Genomic DNA, 18,002 nt, shown 5'->3' with positions numbered 1-18,002 from the left:
GAAACCCTAGCCCTCTATCTCCTTTGAAGGTCGCATCTGAAGGTTGGCGCGCCCGAATCGCCTGTCGCGAGGTACCGCGCTGAGCTGATCAAGCTTGACGCTTCTGCTTGCCACACTTTTGCAAACACTCCTCCACCTTGATGGCCATAGTCGTTGGAATAGCATTTCTCACAGTCTCGATATCCTCACCGGCAATGCTCTGCCCAAAAGTGGCAGCAATCACGTCATCGCTGAGGGAGAATGTCTCTGCAGCGACCAGACCCACCGCAAACTCATCGGACGTGAATGTTGCCGCAAATTTGGCAGGCTCACAGTCCGGGTTCACCTGCGTGTGAAACGAACCGGCCGGATAGATGGTTACCATGCCAGGGCCGAGCTCCACGCGGATAACTCGTTGCTTGCCTTCAGAGTCTAGGACTCCCGCCTCTGGTACCATTTCGGACAGCACATGCCCTGACGTAAGGGCAAACAGCTCGGTGGCGCGAGGGTGGAGATGGAGGAAGCTCATACTGCATGCTATAGACGTGAATCAGTGTAAATCTCAAGAACCAGAGTAATTCTCGCGGAAAATACCTGGCAATTCCCCGATACTGAAGGCGGCACCAGTGCCAACGAGGGCAGGGAAATTTTGGCTAGTGGCAACCGGAGTCTTGCTGGCGGTGAAATTGAAGACAAAGTCTTCATCTTTTGGCAGGAGCTGGTAACGTTCAATGGCACTACACAATTAGGTCTTCCGGTTTGTTGTGTCACTGGACTCGTGTTTAGAAACTTACGTGTCTGCAAGCCGCAATTGAGCTGTCAAGCTGAGTTCAGACGTTGAGCGCTTGCTGATGGGCTGGGGTGCTGCGCTCGCCGGAAGGGCAAGGGCGAGCATCACCGCGATGACGGAGCGTAGAGCGGACGTAGCAAGCATGATGGCAGTTAGAGTTAAATAGAAAGGGCTGATGTGCTTTGGATGTAGTAGGATGTACTGAAAGTGCTGCTTAACCGATGTGGTTGTGTGATGAACGATCAAGAGCGGAGGTCAACTAGGGCCTTATATATCGATCGATATATGGATTTTTTTTTTGTGTTGGCACATCATTACAAAATTGAACATCCAGCATGTATTCCAAATAGCGTTCTTCAGCCCGATTCATCTCCTACGTATAAGGTGTGCCAAGTGGGAGTTCTATACATGGGATTTCCATATACGCATAGCACAGCCATCGTCTTCAGCCTTACTCAAGCCCCGGCGTATATGACGTTCTCCTATTGGCTGTGATTGTACTGGGCACAGCAGGTCGAGCGTATTAATAATACGACACGATTCTCAGCCCCATAATTGAGTGGATCCACACCGTCCCGAGCGTATCTCCACAATTCCGTATCGGACTTGTACATACTATACGGAGTAGTTGTAGCATTATCCAAGGTAGTGTAATCCCTACAAGACATGGATCTGGACCATTTGGTAGCACGCTGTAGTTTCACTACTGACCTCGCTCGGCGTAGCCACCGTCAAGCATGACGTGAGCTGCCGGTGCTTCCAGAGCTTCGAACAGAACCCAGCCTAGTCCAACGGGCTCGAATATATATTTACCAACGATGGGCAAGATACGACAGCTTTCATCTTCCACAAGCACTCTCGTAAACCTCCAAAGAGCAGATTACGAGAAATGACAGCCAAGATCAACATCAAAATGGTCAACTATCTCAAACACTTTGTGTTCCTGGTCTTCGGAGCTCAGCTGGCCACCGGGCAAGCTGTGTCAACTGCAGCGGCACATTCGACAGGATGGAATTCCAGTTTTGAGCTCAGCCCCGATCAGTTCAAGCTGGCCAATCTGACAAGTGATATGGGCACCATCATCAACACGATTACCAATTTTGACCGGTCTCAGCTTGCAAACGGCGGAGCACATGAGGATGACTTTTACAATGTCCAAAGCCTGCCCAATAACCAGTGGCCCAGAGAGCCAGGGAAGACCGTCAAGCTCCAAGAGTTCACGGACCCATCACCGTTCTCTATTCCCGCAAAGACAGCCATGTCTCGCATTATCTATAGCACAACCAATGCAAACGGTACATTGATCCCTGCTTCCGCCTATATCCTCTGGCCGTATCAATCAAAAGTTCTTCGAGGAATAAACCACACCTCTGCATCATCTGCACCCGTTGTGCTATGGACACACGGAACCTCAGGCTTCTATGCCAACGGAGCTCCCTCGACGCACCGTGGCCTGTTTTACGCCGACATCGTGCCATTTGCGCTGGCCGAGGCTGGATACGTTGTCGTTGCCCCGGATTATGCAGGGCTTGGGGTAGACGTCTCCTGGGATGGGAGTCACATCCCACACCAGTACTTTGTTCGCGAAGCCGGTGCTTACGATGCTCTTAACGCTGTGAGAGCGGCTCAGGAGTCCTTTCCAAAGCGACTCTCAAGCGACTACGTGGTCATGGGCCACAGCCAGGGCGGTGCGGTTGCTTGGGGCCTTTCGGAAATTCTTGGTCGGAGTGATACCAAGTTTGAAGATGTTGCGAAAGGTTACCGCGGTGCTGTCATTGCCGCGCCACCGACCGACGCATTGTCCTTTACCTCCGCCGGCTTTCTAGCGTGGATAGCAAAGCACCTTGACCAGATCTATCCGTCCTTTAACCTGAGTGACTGGTTCACTCCGCTTGGCACGAGCCGAATAAAGCTTCTGAACGAGGTCGAAGGATCCCAAATGGTTACATTTGCCATGTTCAGCCCTGACGAGCTGATCCTGCAGCCTGGTTGGCACGAGACTTGGTATACTAAAGCTTTCGAACAACTAGCCAACCCTGGGAAGCGACCTTTCAAAGGACCGCTTCTTGTCATCCAAGGAACAGCAGACCCAACAGTGCCGTACAACACGACCAAGACTACCGTGCAAGAGACATTTGAGATGTACCCTGGGGATCTGGAGCTTTTGTCTGTTCCGCAAGGAAGTCATTTCTCCGCCATCAACGCGGCAAAGCAGACCTGGCTGCGGTGGATTGAAGAGCGATTCGAGCAGCGACCTGTGGCCAAGCGGGGTTACGTTGAGTCCCAGTTGGACAGCCTCTTGCCTCTGGAGCATTATCAAGTGCTTCCAAACTCTTTCCCGCTGTGGGCTGGGGAGTCACAGTGGTCTTACGAGCTGCCGACAGCATTGTGAATGCTCAACTAGAAGAGAGAGAGAACAGCGGCGCCTGGATGGGATTTATTAGCCTTGGAAATCTTTTAGCTTAGCCCCTTGAATATGTGTATTGTTACAATATTTACTCATGCCAGCAAACTATCCTTTGACAGACTACACACAGTACAATAGGCTCTACTTTATATCTTACAACTCCTTTTACTGTACTCAGATATGAGGCTGTCAGATTATATTCATATAAAATACACTTCCGTTGCGCCATGCCACACAACTCTTATCTGGAATTCAAACCGGCATAATTCCTGTATATATGGTATTGGCTCTATTGCTCATTGGAGATTGGTAAAAGGTCACACATGGGTATAAAATTTTGGCTAAGTAGTCTGAGATGGAACCGTCATTTAATAAATCATCACTGCTGGACATTGGAGGTGAGCTCCCGCTTAACCAAGTACATGCTCTCAGGCCACCACGTTTCTCCAGTGTCTACCGACCAGCCCAGCAGATTCTGAGTCTTCATCAAGGACATAATCTGACTTAGCTCCCACTGTCCAATATCACCAATCCACCACACCCCATCCAATAACATGACAAGAACCAGCCAATGAGCAAAGATATCCATAGCCAGTAAATGCGTCGCGCTGAGCGATGGTACCTCAGTTCCGGGCGAATCCTGTGTCATCCACCGCTCAGCGCTCGCCTCCACGGAGGGAGAATCGAGCACCGACCGGACGAGACTCAGATACTCAGCTGGTGCTTTATTCAAAAACGACATGATGATCCGTCGAAGTACCCGTGGCGATTCCATTGATGTCACGCTGATCATGTAACTTGCTACCCATGGTGAGACTTTGGGGGATCTATTTGACGATAGGGCGTGATTTCTGGGGACCTGAACGCTTTCGTCGCCTTCTCTTGTCGATAGAGCCAAGGATGTACAGTGTTCAAGCACAGACACAGTTTCCAACGATACGTCGAGTTGTAGGTTGTTGGAAGCAGACGGATCCGACATCTTTAAACGGGCCGCCGTAGATTCAGCTCTCCGGCGTAGGCTCTCAAAAGCTCGAGTATATGTAGATGCGACTAGAGGGAGAAATAGACGCTTTGTATTCTCAGATGGTCCATCCTGCGGGGATAAAACACCTGTGCTACGGAAGACCGGGGTCGGTAAATTCGGCCCTGTATCTATAGCCGAGCTGGAAATGGTACCGTGAACCTTATCCACGAGGTCGTTAAGAATTGCAGTAGACACTGTATGGGCCGCGCGTGTAAAGGAGATCCACTGTGAGTGTTGCGGCAGCAACTCATCCGGCAGCCGCTGCCCACACTGTTTTGCGGTGGCCGCAAGATGTACTCGGATGGAGTGGCTGGCAGAGGCATACAATACCATTAACGCCGCGTTTGCGAGGACATGATCGTACGAATCAGAGTTGTGTATGGCTGATTGTATGTGTCGAAGGGACGCCCTATGGTGGCGCTCCGCAAGCGTCAGTAGCTCTCGGATCTGCATGAGGCTCTGGTGGTCCAGAAGCGTCTGGGCTCGTTTAGCTATTCCGTGTGACTTGCATGCTGCTGCCAAGGCGAGCAGGGATGACATGACAGCCTTGTGATTGAAAGCCAGATTTGGCACTCCTACCGACAGAGCGTAAAGATCGAGATCGTCAAAAGGTATAGTTTGGCTAGTGTGCGTGATATAGTGCGCTAGGAGACCGAGCTCTGTCGCGTCGAGAGTCGCGGGGAAGTTTGAATTCGACACTAGCCTCTCTTCATCGGTACTAAGTCCTGAAGAAGCAGCAGGTTGTCCACCAGACGGAGGACTGTGAGCCGAATGGCGATCACTCGAAAGTGTGGATGGCGACTCAGAGCCTGGGACTACAATGCTAGGTCTGTTAGGTGGGACATGCGAATCAGGAACTGGCAAGTGGAGCGGTTCCTGCTCTTCCGACAAATTGGCATCGCTCGGACGGTTCTGATACCGACATCTATACATGCGCTTGGTACATCTGGAGCAACTCGGCCTCAACTCATCGCACTAGGCAATACAATCAGGACAACGTGTGCAGGGTTCCTATAGTAGAGCCATGGCCTACCTTCTTCCGCTGTTGCTTACATCTGACGCAACCATTCCTGGATTTCTCATGTGTTCTCCGGAATCTGAATTCAGTAGCCTGGAATACCGGGAATATCGTATCGCTAGGCATATTGCCGACGGCCCCAGGCGTCGCTAATCAAAATCTGTTAGGGCAAATAAAGTTACGGTCGGTTGCGGGGAGATTGGAGCGTATTAGCTAAAGTGCGCCAGAGGCTCGCCCCCTATGTATCTAGGGAGAAACCCGTAGGACCCGTTCTAGAGTCTTCTTCTGAGGCTGAGATTACTTCAGCCTCACGGCTAATTGAATCCGCTCCGGGTGCAGAATCAGCACTAAATCATCGATGTTGGTTGTCTTGGACCGGCATTTGTACAGCTCAGCCTCGTTTGTGGGGAAGAAAAAGGCTCGGCGTACGTGGGAGATTCCTTGGCACTTTTATTTCCACGATATCGGATTAAAATACGAGAGCTATTGTAGCAATAGAAAAGCCCAGCCAGGTGGAAATAAAGTGCCAAGAACGATCTGCCTCAGCCAAGCATTTGTCCTCTGGTAAACGAGGGAGAGCAGTGGCCGATAAGTGCCAAAAACAGGTAATGTAGCAGGGCCGACACGAGAATGACGGGCGGGATATCGCATGAGGTTTCCATGACCCGTAAAGCTAGTCCAACATAAGAGTCTGCTGTTGCTGCCGTTGTCGGATCTCCTGAAGCAGGGCGTCCAGTGCTCGGCCATCACCTATTTCCGTCTCTGCGGATCGATTCACATACCGTTTATCAGGATAACCCCATTCGCTATCGCCAAAGTCCAGTAGTCCAGATCCTTCATCCGCATCATGCCAGGAGTCATCGAATGTGGTATATCGCTTCTTTGTTAGGCTCACCGATAGCGCCCCTGGGCACACCGGAAAGACAGGGTCATGGTCGTAATGATAACAGAAGTCGGTAAGCCGAGGAAGGCGAGTGCAAATGTTGTCAAAGATGGTCTCCCATGTCCCCGAGAAGCCGTAAATCACATAAGGGCCATCAATACCAAAGGAGCCCAGAGGATACTCGTGCCAGTCGTGGGTCTGGACGTGCCAATCCCGGAGATTGTCTCGGTGGGTGGTGATATGTGATACAATAGAACATCGGTCTAGACAAAGGGACCTCAGCGAGGACTGAGCCAAAACCCAGTCCAACTGATTATGGTGCCCGATGACAAAGTTGCCCAGGTTCAGCGTCTTGAGCCTGGGGAAGTGGAGACCGCTCCCGTCAAAATAACCCGGTATGGTTCCCCAACCTACCTGGAAAGACAGTGTCAGGCAGACCAGGTGGTCGGATAAAGGAGCCAACCACTGGTGGTGTAGATATGGTTCAAACACCTGGCGCTCAATTCGATATGTGTCCCAGTCGGGTCCGGCTTCATCATACTCCTCAGCCACCATGAGATGCAGAGCGTCGATGTCCTTCATGACGCTCCTGAAGAGCTCCGATGTGGTAAACTCCGGCAGCGGGGCATTTTGCAGGTTCTCAATGGTCAGGGAATGGATAGGACGTATGCCGATTATGTTACTTGAACGCCTCTGGATCGCCTTGAAGACGGATTCGAGGATCTCTTGGCGTCTCGGGATATCTTCGACAACTTCATCGCGCGGATCATCTGTTTCCACGCCGGCACAGTGTCGGGAGAACCGTAGATGCAGCGCCTTGATACAGTCCAGTTCGGCGATGCGGTCTATGTCGCTGATAAGGCCATTGTAACCGCATTCTGTATACGAGTCCCAGATACCTTGCGGGTCATCATCGGCGGGGGCAGAGCGGATGTAAGCACGTCTGATGGCCTGTCGCACGACTTCGCTGTCCAGCATGCCATTCCACGATTGGTATTCCCCTTCGGGATCATACACCAGCCGCACATTTTCGAAGACATACGCTTTCGCCAACGTATCCCAGAAACGGCACACCAGGCGAGCATTACAGATATACTGTAAATTGTCGCGCTGATCTAAGGAAGGGTCCCCTCTTTCAACCAAGAGACTGATGACGAGACTCGAAATTTCACGCGGGAGGTTTGCGAACCACATAATAGCCGATTAGCGTGTTGATGGATGAAGTCGAAAAGTCAAGTCCCAAGAAAACGCGCGTCGTGGAGAGAGTTGATGTGGGGGCGGGATATAAGATCAACAACATCAACAACGACAACAACAATAACAACACGGGCCAAGAAATAGTAGAACTGATACACATCGACTTGGAATCGACAGGTTAGGGAGGATAAAAACAAGAAAAGAAAAACATACAACAGGAGGGATTCGCTGGTGGTCACCCACCCAACTACTAACCTCCCGGCGTGTGGCTTAAGTACGGCTGAGCGGACGGGAAGCCCTGTTTTCCACACCCTGTGGTCGTATGTACCGGTTTATTCGGAGTACTAGTTTATATCGGGGTGAATTACTTTATTTCCTCGACACTTTTTCCACCCCTTTGCTAATAAACGACTAGCAAAAGAGAAAAAATAATTAAAAAATTAAAAAATTAAAAATCTGCTAAAATTACCAGAGTTAGAAAATGTCTTGGACTCGATTTAAACCGCTTGAAGACTGCAGCTGCTCGAATTGACGATAAAGGGATGCCTCCCTGTGGCTTCAGAAATATATATCTTATCTCCAGCCCGGGCGATCCATACCTCAACCATGAATAACCTCCTTCAAACCCTCCCCCCCAAAAAGTAATCAAAACAAGGAAGAGGAAATAATTTAAAAAAATAATTAATACGAGAGTGAATGGTTTCATTGGATCAAACTAGTGAATCAAAACACTCTTTACGCTCCGGGAACTTCACTCTGGATTAAATTTACTGATGGATCTGTTTGTATCCGAAAGGTGTGAGGTAACATCGGTACCCTTGGTGTACATAGGGGTTAGCGAATACGGGTGATACCAGAGACAGCTGCTAGTAGGGGTAATGGATCATTAATGGTCTATCAAAGGCACATGATATCATGGATCTGTATCTGATTCAGCTGGTCGTGCCGGGGCAGGTTCCGGCAGACGCACATAACCCGCAGGTGGTTCTTTCATTGTTTTCCACACGGAGCGTGGCACCGAATTCTCAGTAACATGTCCTAGAAGCGTCTCAAAATCCCGACACACATGCTGATTCTTGAAATCAGGGAACGGCTGATCCCATCCCTCGACCCAGTTGAAGAGGATCACGTCAACGCTACTGGAACATTTGACGGCCTGTGCCAGAATATCTATACAATGACTAATATGTGCAACGTGTTCAGCGTCCGGATGGTTTCCAAACCGAGGGAAATAGTAATGCTCGTACGAGATCTCCTTCCGTAACATGTCCAGGCAGTGAAGGAGGTGGAACACTTCCGTCTGTGCGATATATGCATCGTCACCGTATCCATGCTCTTCTGGAATCTTCACGGCAATCGAGGGATCTTTTCCGAGTTTGTAGATTTCATCGGAGGATATGATAATCGGCATGACGCCGGTGCCGATGCGGAACCATTCGGCGTCGGCTTCAGGCCCTGTCGGTATTCGCAGAATGGAAGGCGGATCAGTGTCGTACAAGGATGCATTTGGGGTTATGGTAACTCTTGGAATATCCACACGGTCCAGTAGAGGTGCTGAAATGGTCAGTGTTACGTGAAGACGGTGGAGAAGATTCATTTAGCATTACCGTAATGCGATGTTGCCTTCCACTTGTCTTGATCGCTCAAGTGCGAGACGCAGGCCTGGCGAGATAAGACCAAGATCAAGAGAACAACAGAGGTTATTAGCAATACCAGGTTTAGAAAGGTGAGCCATAGCATCATGGTGTTGCGCTGCGGGGGTGCCCGCGGTGCTGCTCTCGTTATCCGCCTCTCTTGGCCATGGTCATGTTGATCAGCATTGTCATTGCTAATTAGGAGTGGTTTCGCTAGATCCTCATGACTCAAGCCGGAACGAAAGCCATCATCTAAGTCGCCGAAACTATCTTGAGCCTTCGACATATTATAGCCGGGTCAGCAATGTAAAACACAGGATATATCAAGAGTGGTAGAGCTCTTCAGGTATGTGAAATGGGTATACGAGATGCGAGGAACAGTGGCTGCTGCGAATAAGACTATGCTTTGGTACCGGTCACGATATCGCGGAAGCAGTTTACACGGGGATTGGAGGCCCAGAAGAGCTAGCTAGACCAAGATACAAATTTAATGTCAAATCCAAGTGGTGCATGAAGGCGGACTATCGCAACCCCACGCAGCCTGAAGGGGTTGATAGAACAAACACTGATGTGGCGAGTCCGTCGGGATTCCGCGACAACATCCCTTGGCAAGCTTGGCGAAGAGGAGATATAAATCCTTCATGGGGGCATGGGACTTTTATTCGGATGTTCCAACTTATAGGATACTCCAAAATCTCACCCATGTTACATCCGCTATATTCTGACCATAGATGCTAACCCATTAGAGCAAAGCAGTATAATCCTTCTTCAGTATTATCATGCTTGTGACCACATTCATGATGTCGAAAGCTGAATCTAGATTTCGATCCTAAGCACAAACTGTACGTCGCGCTCTGTTCCAACACACGTCCTAGATCTGTTAGCAGCTCGCATATAAATCCTGTCGATACACACTAGAGAATAGATCCGTATCATTTTCTGTGACCCATTGTTGTGCTCTTTTCAACTACCATTGAGACATTTTCCTCGAGAATCATCCACCACCATGCAGTTTAACATCATTGTCGCACTCCTGGCCCTTGGAGCCCCCTTGGCTTATGCTTCACCCATAAGTATGAACAACCACTAAAGGGATTATTTTTGTGCTGACATTGAGTGATGTAGTTGGTCCGGACAACGAGGCAATTCCATTCTACCAAAAGCGTGCCGACAACAGTGAAGCCATCCCGTTTTACGAGAAGCGGGAAGAAAATAGTGAGGCTATACCTTTCTACCAGCGTCGTGCCGACAACAGTGAAGCCATCCCGTTTTACGAAAAGCGGGAGGAAAATAGTGAGGCTATACCTTTCTACCAGCGTCGTGCGGACAACAGTGAGGCTATTCCTTTCTACCAGCGTCGTGCGGACAACAGTGAAGCCATCCCGTTTTACGAAAAGCGTGCGGGGGATAGCGAAGCTATACCATTCTATGAGAAGCGGGAAGAAAATAGTGAAGCTATTCCTTTTTATCAGCGTCGTGCGGACAACAGTGAGGCGATTCCTTTCTATGAAAAGCGGGACGAGGAGAGTGAGGCCATCCCCTTCTATGAGTAGTCACTTCTGTTATCACAAGTGCAATGCACTATGACTGGCTTTGTGTATACTTAGCATAACGTCAATTGAAAGTCTCCATGGTCGAAAGAGTCCGCTATTCTGCATGTCTCTAGAGGTCCTACCGCATCCGTGCCAAATTCTGTATCATCCCTGTAATGGAATTTATTATCTGAGGTACTTCTCGCCGTTCCTCAAACCCACCAAGTAATGGTAGATTAATAAGACTGAACCGAACCCCGCATTATATGGGCGGACTCAGTATCCACCACCCTGAGGAACATCTACTTCCAAGCACCCCTAATAGTCTTGCACCTGGCCATGGTCGGCAACCCTCTATTACTTGGCAGTAGCCTGCCTTCCTGATCTAGTGCCTACTTCCGCAGGTTAGCTACAGACACAGTTTGGCCATGATTGGACACACTACTGAAAAACCGGCATACATCGGTGTACACATCAGATCCTGCAATGTAACGTCGGGGTTATCTGACAAGGATTCATTTCCTTGCTTGGGGGCGGGACAAGGACGGAGTTGTATAGGGCTTTTGCCCGGGCGGGGTACATATATTCGATTCGAATGGTGTAGGAGTGCTCTCTAAATCTGCATATTCTATTCTACGGGAACCCTATGTGTTTTAGTACGATATCTCCGTGTGAAGTTGCCTCAGTGTGACTACCGCAACCCCATCGCAACACACGGAGTTAACATTTACCGAGATAACCTTGTTGAAGAAACCTCATTCGCCCAGAGAAATGACCAAGTACAAGCCCCTTGTGGAAGAGGATAGCTCGGATGGCTTTGACCATCTCGAAGGTCACCACGCAGCCTCCAAAATAGAAAATCATGATCGGAAGCTTGTGTTTCGTGTCCGATATGCCTTCCTTTTACTATTAGCGACATTCGGCTTCGTTGATTTGACATACCGAGCATACACCTTGATCCAATCACGCAAGCCCATATCCTGTAACTGTGGAGAGACGGTTGAAGAAGCCATCGCCAAGAGCTGTAGATATGACTCGATTGCAGCTGCTTGGCTCCCTCCCGCCTGTCGAAATGACGAACTTCTAGAGCAATTCGAGACATCCGGCCCAAACCCCGACGGGAGCTGGGCGTACTATGCGGACAAAAACAAGACGCGGATTCTATCGCTTGAAGAAGTGTCCATGCTCCCCAAGACTGGATCGCACTTCTTTACCACACATCAGTGGCACCTGGTCCATTGTGCATACTACTGGAAGAAGATGTTCTTAGCTGCGGAGGCGGGTACCGTGATTGAAGCTCGGTATAATAATCTTGCTCATATCAACCACTGCGAGATGATGTTTCTGAAGCGCGATGCATTGGATACGATTGTGACCGAGGCTGGAGTGTCACTGCATTCGGATCGAATGGTTGTGGCGAAGAAACATGGTCACGAAGGACATGAGCAAGATGGGAAGTCCGGTAAAAGCGCAGGGAATGGCTATTAGACTACCCAAACTATATTGTACGCACTGAGCAATTAGAGACTTGGAAGTCTGATCTGAACAATGGATGTTATCGTCCCTAAGTGCAACGTATCAGCTATGACCCTCAACCCTATTCATCGTCTCAACAACATTGCCTGCAATTCTCCTGGTCTCTGCATCGGCAGATCCACAATAGTGAATAGCCCTAAACTGCTGCTTCCACAGTAACCACCGATCCAGGCACAATCCCTGGGTACCTCTGAACTTCCTCCTCAACTTCTTCCTCTCGACTTTGGGCAGCATCCACAGCGGGCCTCCCTGGGTGCCCCCAATGGCTTCATCCCGTCCGTATAGAGCGTGACCAGCATAAAGAATCCACACCCCCGCCGCCGCCGCTTTAAACGGCAATTGATCGACGTGCTTCGGATCTGCCGAAACAACATCGGGACTGCCCCGCACAGGAATCATGGCTCCCTCTGCTACATCTGATAAGGCCCAGATGGCATACGTTTCGAGTTGTGAGAGACCAAGCCCAAGGACCCGAGCCGCGTAAGCCTGGAGATTGACGAACCGTCGCTTCTTCTCGTCATCATCCGCATCAGGACTCATCGCTAGCAGTCATTTAGCTCCTGCAAGGCTCCAACATGATCGGAAAGCAATAAGAGAAGAACCCACCCTCCCATGTTTGCGGAAACTCAGACGTAAAATAGGGGAGGTTCCTCCACAATTTCTCGTTGAGGATAGTCTCCGTCGAGGTAACGCCCGCCAGCTCCTGCACGATGGCGACTAATTTCTCTTGTGCGGGGCTCTCATAGGGTATCTGGCTAGCGAAGCTATTTATTAACTCCCAAAACAAGGTGAGGACACCCCCTGGATCCTTGTCTGGGTTTTTTATATAATCCAAGTAGACCGCGTCGAGGGCAAGCGCTGCGTCTTTGGCCGAGGTGGCGTTGGGAGGTTGGATGGCTGCATGGATGATGGTTTGGATTGGGGCTTCGAAGTCATGAGGTGTGGGAGTTTCAATTCTCAGGTTAATTTGATCCATCGCGATTAATGGATTAGAGAGATAATGTATTTCGAATAGAGGAGGTTGACGAGTGCCACAGATCCAACGATCCAGGAAGATGTCGGCAATGGAAGCAGTAAGATTTCTCAGAGACAAATAGTGGGCCGCGGAGGCACATTATCTGAGGCTCAGCCTCGTTAGTTAGTAACTTAGTATCGCGTCTTGGGCCCCGAATAAGGGTTAGTACCATGCAGATTGCTACCAAGCTTTGATATTCGCCCCCACTATTCATGCTTCGGTGTAGTGTTGGATATCTATTGAGGCGGAGGGTAGTCATCCTCTCCCACTATAAATACCATGGGATAGCTCAAATCGTTCTTCTCCGTTCTGCAGTCCAGAATTGAAGCTCCAGAAGAATCTCCCCAGATCAAGATACCCCCCCTAATCCCGTCAGTTGGAATGGCTTCACTGCAACTCCCTCCGGTCCCGACCCCGGTCGCGATCGTGGATCAATTCATTGCGCAACAATCAGAGGTCTTGGTTCTGAAGGAAAAGGTCCTCTCCCTCTCAGGGGATAGCTTTGATGTGAGGCTGGTTAGCGGCGAACCTATCTTTCGGATCAAAGGCAAGCCCCTGAGCATCTCGGGTCGTAAATCGGTCTTCGATATGGCGGGCAATCACTTGTTTGATATCGTCAAAGAGCATCTGCACCTCCATTCCACCTACGCTATTCAAGCTCTAGATGGCAGCAAGTTACTCGAGGTCAAGAGTAGCTTTTCCTGTAGGTGGCCTTCCCATTGTGGCTTTCAGCGGCGTTAACTTCATCTCTCAATTGTATTTTACTTTTTGCCTAATAGTCACTTACAGTGATCGGCTCCAATGCCACCGCAACCTTTACATCCCCCAGTACTGACGGCATTGTCTCCTTAAATATGAAGGGGAACTGGCGGTCTCGCAAGGCGAGCATTGTGGACGATGCGACGGGGGCAGTGGTCGCGCAGATCGATCGCAAGCGGTTCAACGCTCGCCAGATATTCTTCCACCAGCAGACCTATGCCGTGATGGTTGCTCCAGGGGTGGATCTGGCGCTGATCGCAGCCCTGTGTGTCTGTTTCGACGAGAAGAATAATGACTGACGAGCTTGACGTTTTCTTTTCGATCTCCTATGGCTCCTATTGAGTTTATTTGTTTCTGGACGGGATTGGAATATTATGTGCTTTTGGACCGACGGCGTTGAGTAAGGCAACGAGGGTTATTATAGCTTGGTCAGATGATATGATAAAATGACTTTCCTCCTGGTTCGCTATTTGGATCCGGAAATTATTATCCCCAGGTTGCCTACAACTGGAGTTTTAGAATGTATACTCCAACTGGTATAACTACCTGTGTCACATTTGTCCATACACACATTCAATTTATATTTATATAGTATGACACCTTGTGCGCATTGCGCAAACAAAGAGACGGCTTTCAATTAGTTCATTAGATATCCCCTGCCAGAAGCAATATCAATACCCACCAAGGCCCATCGCGAGCTGTTGTTGGTCAGATGTAAGGGATGTATCTAAGATAACCTAGATGCAACACTCATTGGCGATTGTCCGGGTTGCCAACCATCGGACTTTTATTAAGGGCTGTCTAGAGATGACATGATGATCCATGTGAATCTTGGCTGAACAAGGCGATGACACTCATGAACGTGGTTGGGTCAATGTTCCATGTTTTCACAGGAAAACAAACTTTATCGACTTATCAACTTTCATATATTGTCTCCGTGTTCATCTCGGTGTTTGGAATAATTGTTTGCTCATACAACCAGCCGGGCCGGATACTGACGGCAACAATGAAGGGCCTTGGATTAAGAAACCGTGAGAGGAGCATGAACCTAGACACGTTCTCCCGTTGAAGCCCTAAGCTGTCCCATATTGTCTGCTGTACAACCCACACCTGCGTGAATGCCTGCGTTTCTGGCACAATCCTACTGCAATATTCAGGATAGGAATGAGGATCCGCCAAATGAGCCACGCGAAATAGAGTCATGATGACCGACGGAGGTGTTACACTTCGCGATTCCCGCTTGGATAAACTCGACAGACCGAATGGTTGGATAATGACCTCGCTGGAGAAACGGAATGTTTTTCGGAGGCTACCCCCTTCATTTAGTAATGATGGTCCCGATAGAATGGGATAAGAACGGTTCACGACCAGGCAATGGGGCCTGTCTCAGGTCAGCTTGGGATAGAGTGCAACCAAAGCTGGAGTTCAACTTGTGTCAATGAATGAATACTGACATCACTTTGGAATACATGAAATAGGTGGGAATTCTGCCGTATTTTGGATAGCATTTGAAAGAGGTGGAGAGCAAAGGATGTGGCCGACTCACCATGGTTACAAAGTTGACTAGCGACGAGCACCATAATCTCTGGCCTTTGATGCCTTAGCCTTTTCAGTTTCGCTTTTACTCCCACCTGATCGCCGACATCTAAGCCATGGTCATCTCGTACCGGTCCTTGTTGTGGCAAAATGTGAGCTCACTGACCAAGAGTCATGAATAGGGCTTATTAATTACCTGACGATGTTGACCCCCAGAGTCCGGTAAATTTACAGCAATAATAACTGTATAATCTCTACTGCATACCCAACAGTCCGGTGGCTACAAGTGTGAAGAAATCATTGGTTGTTAACACTATGAGCTATATTTGAGTTCACCATACAAAAGGGTTTGACTAGATATAGAAAAGGCTGATGGGAAGGGAGATAGTAAGACTAATATGCCATGGTCAATCATCTACCTCGCTCTTTACTGATATTCTACAGAATAACAATCAACAGGGGGTGGAGTTCACACTGACAAAGTGCCTAGAGATTGGACTAGGAATTAAGCGAAGCCGGTGCTGACCACCCAGCTCACGTCATCGTTGAATGAGGTGGTCGCGTCGAATGTCTGAACGCCACCATTGCTCGCAGCGTAGAGCACGTTTTCGTAGTGGCGGAAGTAACGGGTGGGATAGCTCCAGGATCGAACCGAGTTGCCCTTGCCATTGAGACCGGCCTGTGGGCAGAATGTGGCGTCTTCGTGAAACTGCTTCGTGCCATCGTTGGCATTGAGGAGGAGCGCGAAGTTATAGTGCCGGATGAAGCTGCCAGGAGTGTCAACAGACTCAAACGAAAAACAGGCGCTATTAGCAAGGCCAGTGCGAACGGTCCAGCTAGCCTGCTGTTTCAAGGCCGTGGTGCTTGTCGACGACACAACCTGGGTGTTGACCGTAGAGCCGTCGTGTGCAATGTAGCGAGTCGTGTAGCCGGCCGTTGTCGCTTGCAGCGAGACCGAGGATCCGACACTGAGCGCCGGGCCACTTGTCAGTGATGTGATGGCGTATTTGGCAGCCACGATATCCGCCTGCACCGAGTTCTCAGTGGCATCGGACGGATATCCGGAGGTCATCACACCCTCGTAGAATGTGCCCTGGGCACCATTGCTATTGTCACCACCGATCCCAAGAATGATGGCGCCTTCTTTGCTCATTGGATTGTAACCAGAAGCACTTGGACGCGCGCCACTATAGTACGTCGATAATGAGCCGGATGCAGCGTTTGCACCGCGGATTGACCACTGGTTCGCCTCTCCCTTGACGACCGCAGTGACGAACCGGTAGGAAATGGATGGGTCGCCAGCGTTGTTAGCAGGACTGGAGCCAGAGAACAGGCCGTTCTCGAGATCGGCCATGATCCAAGGACCACTGCCAGCGCCACTTCCCCAGACAGTGTTGTCGCCATAGTAGATCGCTTCCATGTGGCCATTACCCGTATCTTTGCTGCTGATCTCGGCATTACCGTAGTCGAAGCAGCAGGCACCGTTGTAGTGAGTGCCATCCAGGACCGCGTACATGCCTTCCGCCTCGTCACCGGTAGCTGTGCCACTGGCAGCATTGTTGCTATATCCGGTGCCAGGCGACATAAAGACGCCATACGCCTTGTGGCCGTTCAGGGTGACTGGTGCGCCCACCGCGCTCGCCAGGTTGTCGTAACCATTGGATTCCGGACCACTAAAGCCGCCCGGTGGAGCCTGGGTGAGATGGTTATCGCGACCGGACTGGTCATAAATGATCGTGATCAGGCAGGTCGTGCCGGCACAAAAGGAGTCTTGGGCGGAGGCATTGGCAACACCTCCGGCGGAGAGAGGGGAGATGTCCGTCGTGGTACCGTCGGAGCCACGTTTCACTTGATACAGTGGGCCGGTGTAGCTGCTGTATAGGGCCCGAGTGGTGCTGTGTGCGGCGACACAGGGCGTGCCGCCGGAGGAATATATGTCGCAGGGCCCAGCAGCGACTAGGGAGGCCGAGGCAACGAGGCCCAGAGCCACTGCGCCGGCGCGTTCGAGACTTCGTCCTGGGGACATGTTTGATCTCCTTTCCACGGTGAGACGGTCACGCCTGTGAGTGCTTTAAAAAAGGCAATGGGATGCTCAATAAGCCTCTGGTTTAGAGCAAGTATTTCGTAGGATAACTAGCGCATCCCGCGTATCCTTTTATAATCTTTCAAGATGTCCGTTCCCTAAATCAAGAGGGGTACGCATTACGTGCTAAAGAAGCCAGGATTTTCCTCCAATGGCCAAGATCCATTGTGCTCAGTTTAGTCGATAATATCACAGAATTTCAGTCTCTAGAAGCTCGGTTAATATTAAAACCAGATTTTATTTCATACTTGTGACAGAACATCTAAGACCATATAAGAGCTGTCATGCGACAAACCCTTCCTGCCAACATTGCTGGATTTGTACAGGAAAGGTTATGGTGAAAGTTTCGCCCAGTTACGTTGCTAAGAACAATCATTGGAAAACATATTAGACGACGTAGATCACTATGGCTTCAAAGGCAAGAACACATATCTAGAAACTGCAAGTTTTGGTTGTTTAAGGGTGCGAATGTGCGGAAAGGGGGAGAGCATTCCTTTCGGAGCCGGCAGTACTAGCTAAAGCGTCGGTTAATATGCTTGTCTATGGAGCGAGGCAGATAGTTTGTTACAGAGCAATACTAGGCTGCAGAGGCACTATTTGAATTGGGTT

The 18,002-nt window shown here is 49.8% G+C and overlaps 9 protein-coding genes across 9 annotated transcripts; 3 read left to right on the top strand and 6 right to left on the bottom strand.

Annotated features, from left to right (window-relative positions):
- Positions 1-88: 88 nt before the first annotated feature.
- On the bottom strand, positions 89-913 carry BDV27DRAFT_140826 (germin family protein; the record flags this gene model as incomplete). The annotated part of the gene is made up of 3 exons (XM_032069730.1): positions 89-516; positions 574-716; positions 774-913. The coding sequence occupies 3 exons, from the start codon at positions 911-913 to the stop codon at positions 89-91; spliced, it is 711 nt and encodes a 236-aa protein (XP_031932995.1).
- A 769-nt stretch (positions 914-1,682) lies between these two features.
- BDV27DRAFT_152570 (putative secretory lipase) lies at positions 1,683-3,161 on the top strand (the record flags this gene model as incomplete). Its single annotated transcript, XM_032071587.1, has 1 exon — positions 1,683-3,161. One exon carries the CDS (start codon positions 1,683-1,685, stop codon positions 3,159-3,161), a length of 1,479 nt encoding a protein of 492 aa, XP_031932994.1.
- Positions 3,162-3,462: 301 nt separating this feature from the next.
- BDV27DRAFT_171650 (Zn(II)2Cys6 transcription factor) lies at positions 3,463-5,396 on the bottom strand. Its single transcript, XM_032075650.1, has 2 exons — positions 5,234-5,396; positions 3,463-5,175 (listed from the first exon to the last, which is right to left on the bottom strand). The coding sequence occupies exons 1-2, from the start codon at positions 5,342-5,344 to the stop codon at positions 3,556-3,558; spliced, it is 1,731 nt and encodes a 576-aa protein (XP_031932993.1). The 5' UTR covers positions 5,345-5,396; the 3' UTR covers positions 3,463-3,555.
- Positions 5,397-5,891: 495 nt separating this feature from the next.
- Positions 5,892-7,295, bottom strand: BDV27DRAFT_171647 (uncharacterized protein; the record flags this gene model as incomplete). The annotated part of the gene is made up of 1 exon (XM_032075649.1): positions 5,892-7,295. One exon carries the CDS (start codon positions 7,293-7,295, stop codon positions 5,892-5,894), a length of 1,404 nt encoding a protein of 467 aa, XP_031932992.1.
- Positions 7,296-8,211: 916 nt separating this feature from the next.
- Positions 8,212-9,218, bottom strand: BDV27DRAFT_152567 (oxidase ustYa family protein; the record flags this gene model as incomplete). Its single annotated transcript, XM_032071586.1, has 2 exons — positions 8,212-8,852; positions 8,906-9,218. 2 exons carry the CDS (start codon positions 9,216-9,218, stop codon positions 8,212-8,214), a joined length of 954 nt encoding a protein of 317 aa, XP_031932991.1.
- A 720-nt stretch (positions 9,219-9,938) lies between these two features.
- BDV27DRAFT_152566 (uncharacterized protein) lies at positions 9,939-11,952 on the top strand (the record flags this gene model as incomplete). The annotated part of the gene is made up of 3 exons (XM_032071585.1): positions 9,939-10,005; positions 10,058-10,481; positions 11,232-11,952. The coding sequence occupies 3 exons, from the start codon at positions 9,939-9,941 to the stop codon at positions 11,950-11,952; spliced, it is 1,212 nt and encodes a 403-aa protein (XP_031932990.1).
- Positions 11,953-12,042: 90 nt separating this feature from the next.
- On the bottom strand, positions 12,043-13,061 carry BDV27DRAFT_171638 (DUF3632 domain-containing protein; the record flags this gene model as incomplete). The annotated part of the gene is made up of 2 exons (XM_032075648.1): positions 12,607-13,061; positions 12,043-12,542 (listed from the first exon to the last, which is right to left on the bottom strand). Exons 1-2 carry the CDS (start codon positions 12,974-12,976, stop codon positions 12,043-12,045), a joined length of 870 nt encoding a protein of 289 aa, XP_031932989.1. The 5' UTR covers positions 12,977-13,061.
- A 335-nt stretch (positions 13,062-13,396) lies between these two features.
- Positions 13,397-14,073, top strand: BDV27DRAFT_152564 (LURP-one-related/scramblase family protein; the record flags this gene model as incomplete). The annotated part of the gene is made up of 2 exons (XM_032071584.1): positions 13,397-13,718; positions 13,805-14,073. 2 exons carry the CDS (start codon positions 13,397-13,399, stop codon positions 14,071-14,073), a joined length of 591 nt encoding a protein of 196 aa, XP_031932988.1.
- Positions 14,074-15,815: 1,742 nt separating this feature from the next.
- Positions 15,816-17,336, bottom strand: BDV27DRAFT_140817 (alpha-L-arabinofuranosidase B; the record flags this gene model as incomplete). Its single annotated transcript, XM_032069729.1, has 1 exon — positions 15,816-17,336. One exon carries the CDS (start codon positions 17,334-17,336, stop codon positions 15,816-15,818), a length of 1,521 nt encoding a protein of 506 aa, XP_031932987.1.
- Positions 17,337-18,002: the final 666 nt, after the last annotated feature.

This window comes from Aspergillus caelatus (assembly GCF_009193585.1).
Source record: "Aspergillus caelatus strain CBS 763.97 unplaced genomic scaffold BDV27scaffold_7, whole genome shotgun sequence".
NCBI classification, from domain to species: domain Eukaryota; kingdom Fungi; phylum Ascomycota; class Eurotiomycetes; order Eurotiales; family Aspergillaceae; genus Aspergillus; species Aspergillus caelatus.
This window is presented reverse-complemented; position numbering and strand designations above follow the sequence as displayed.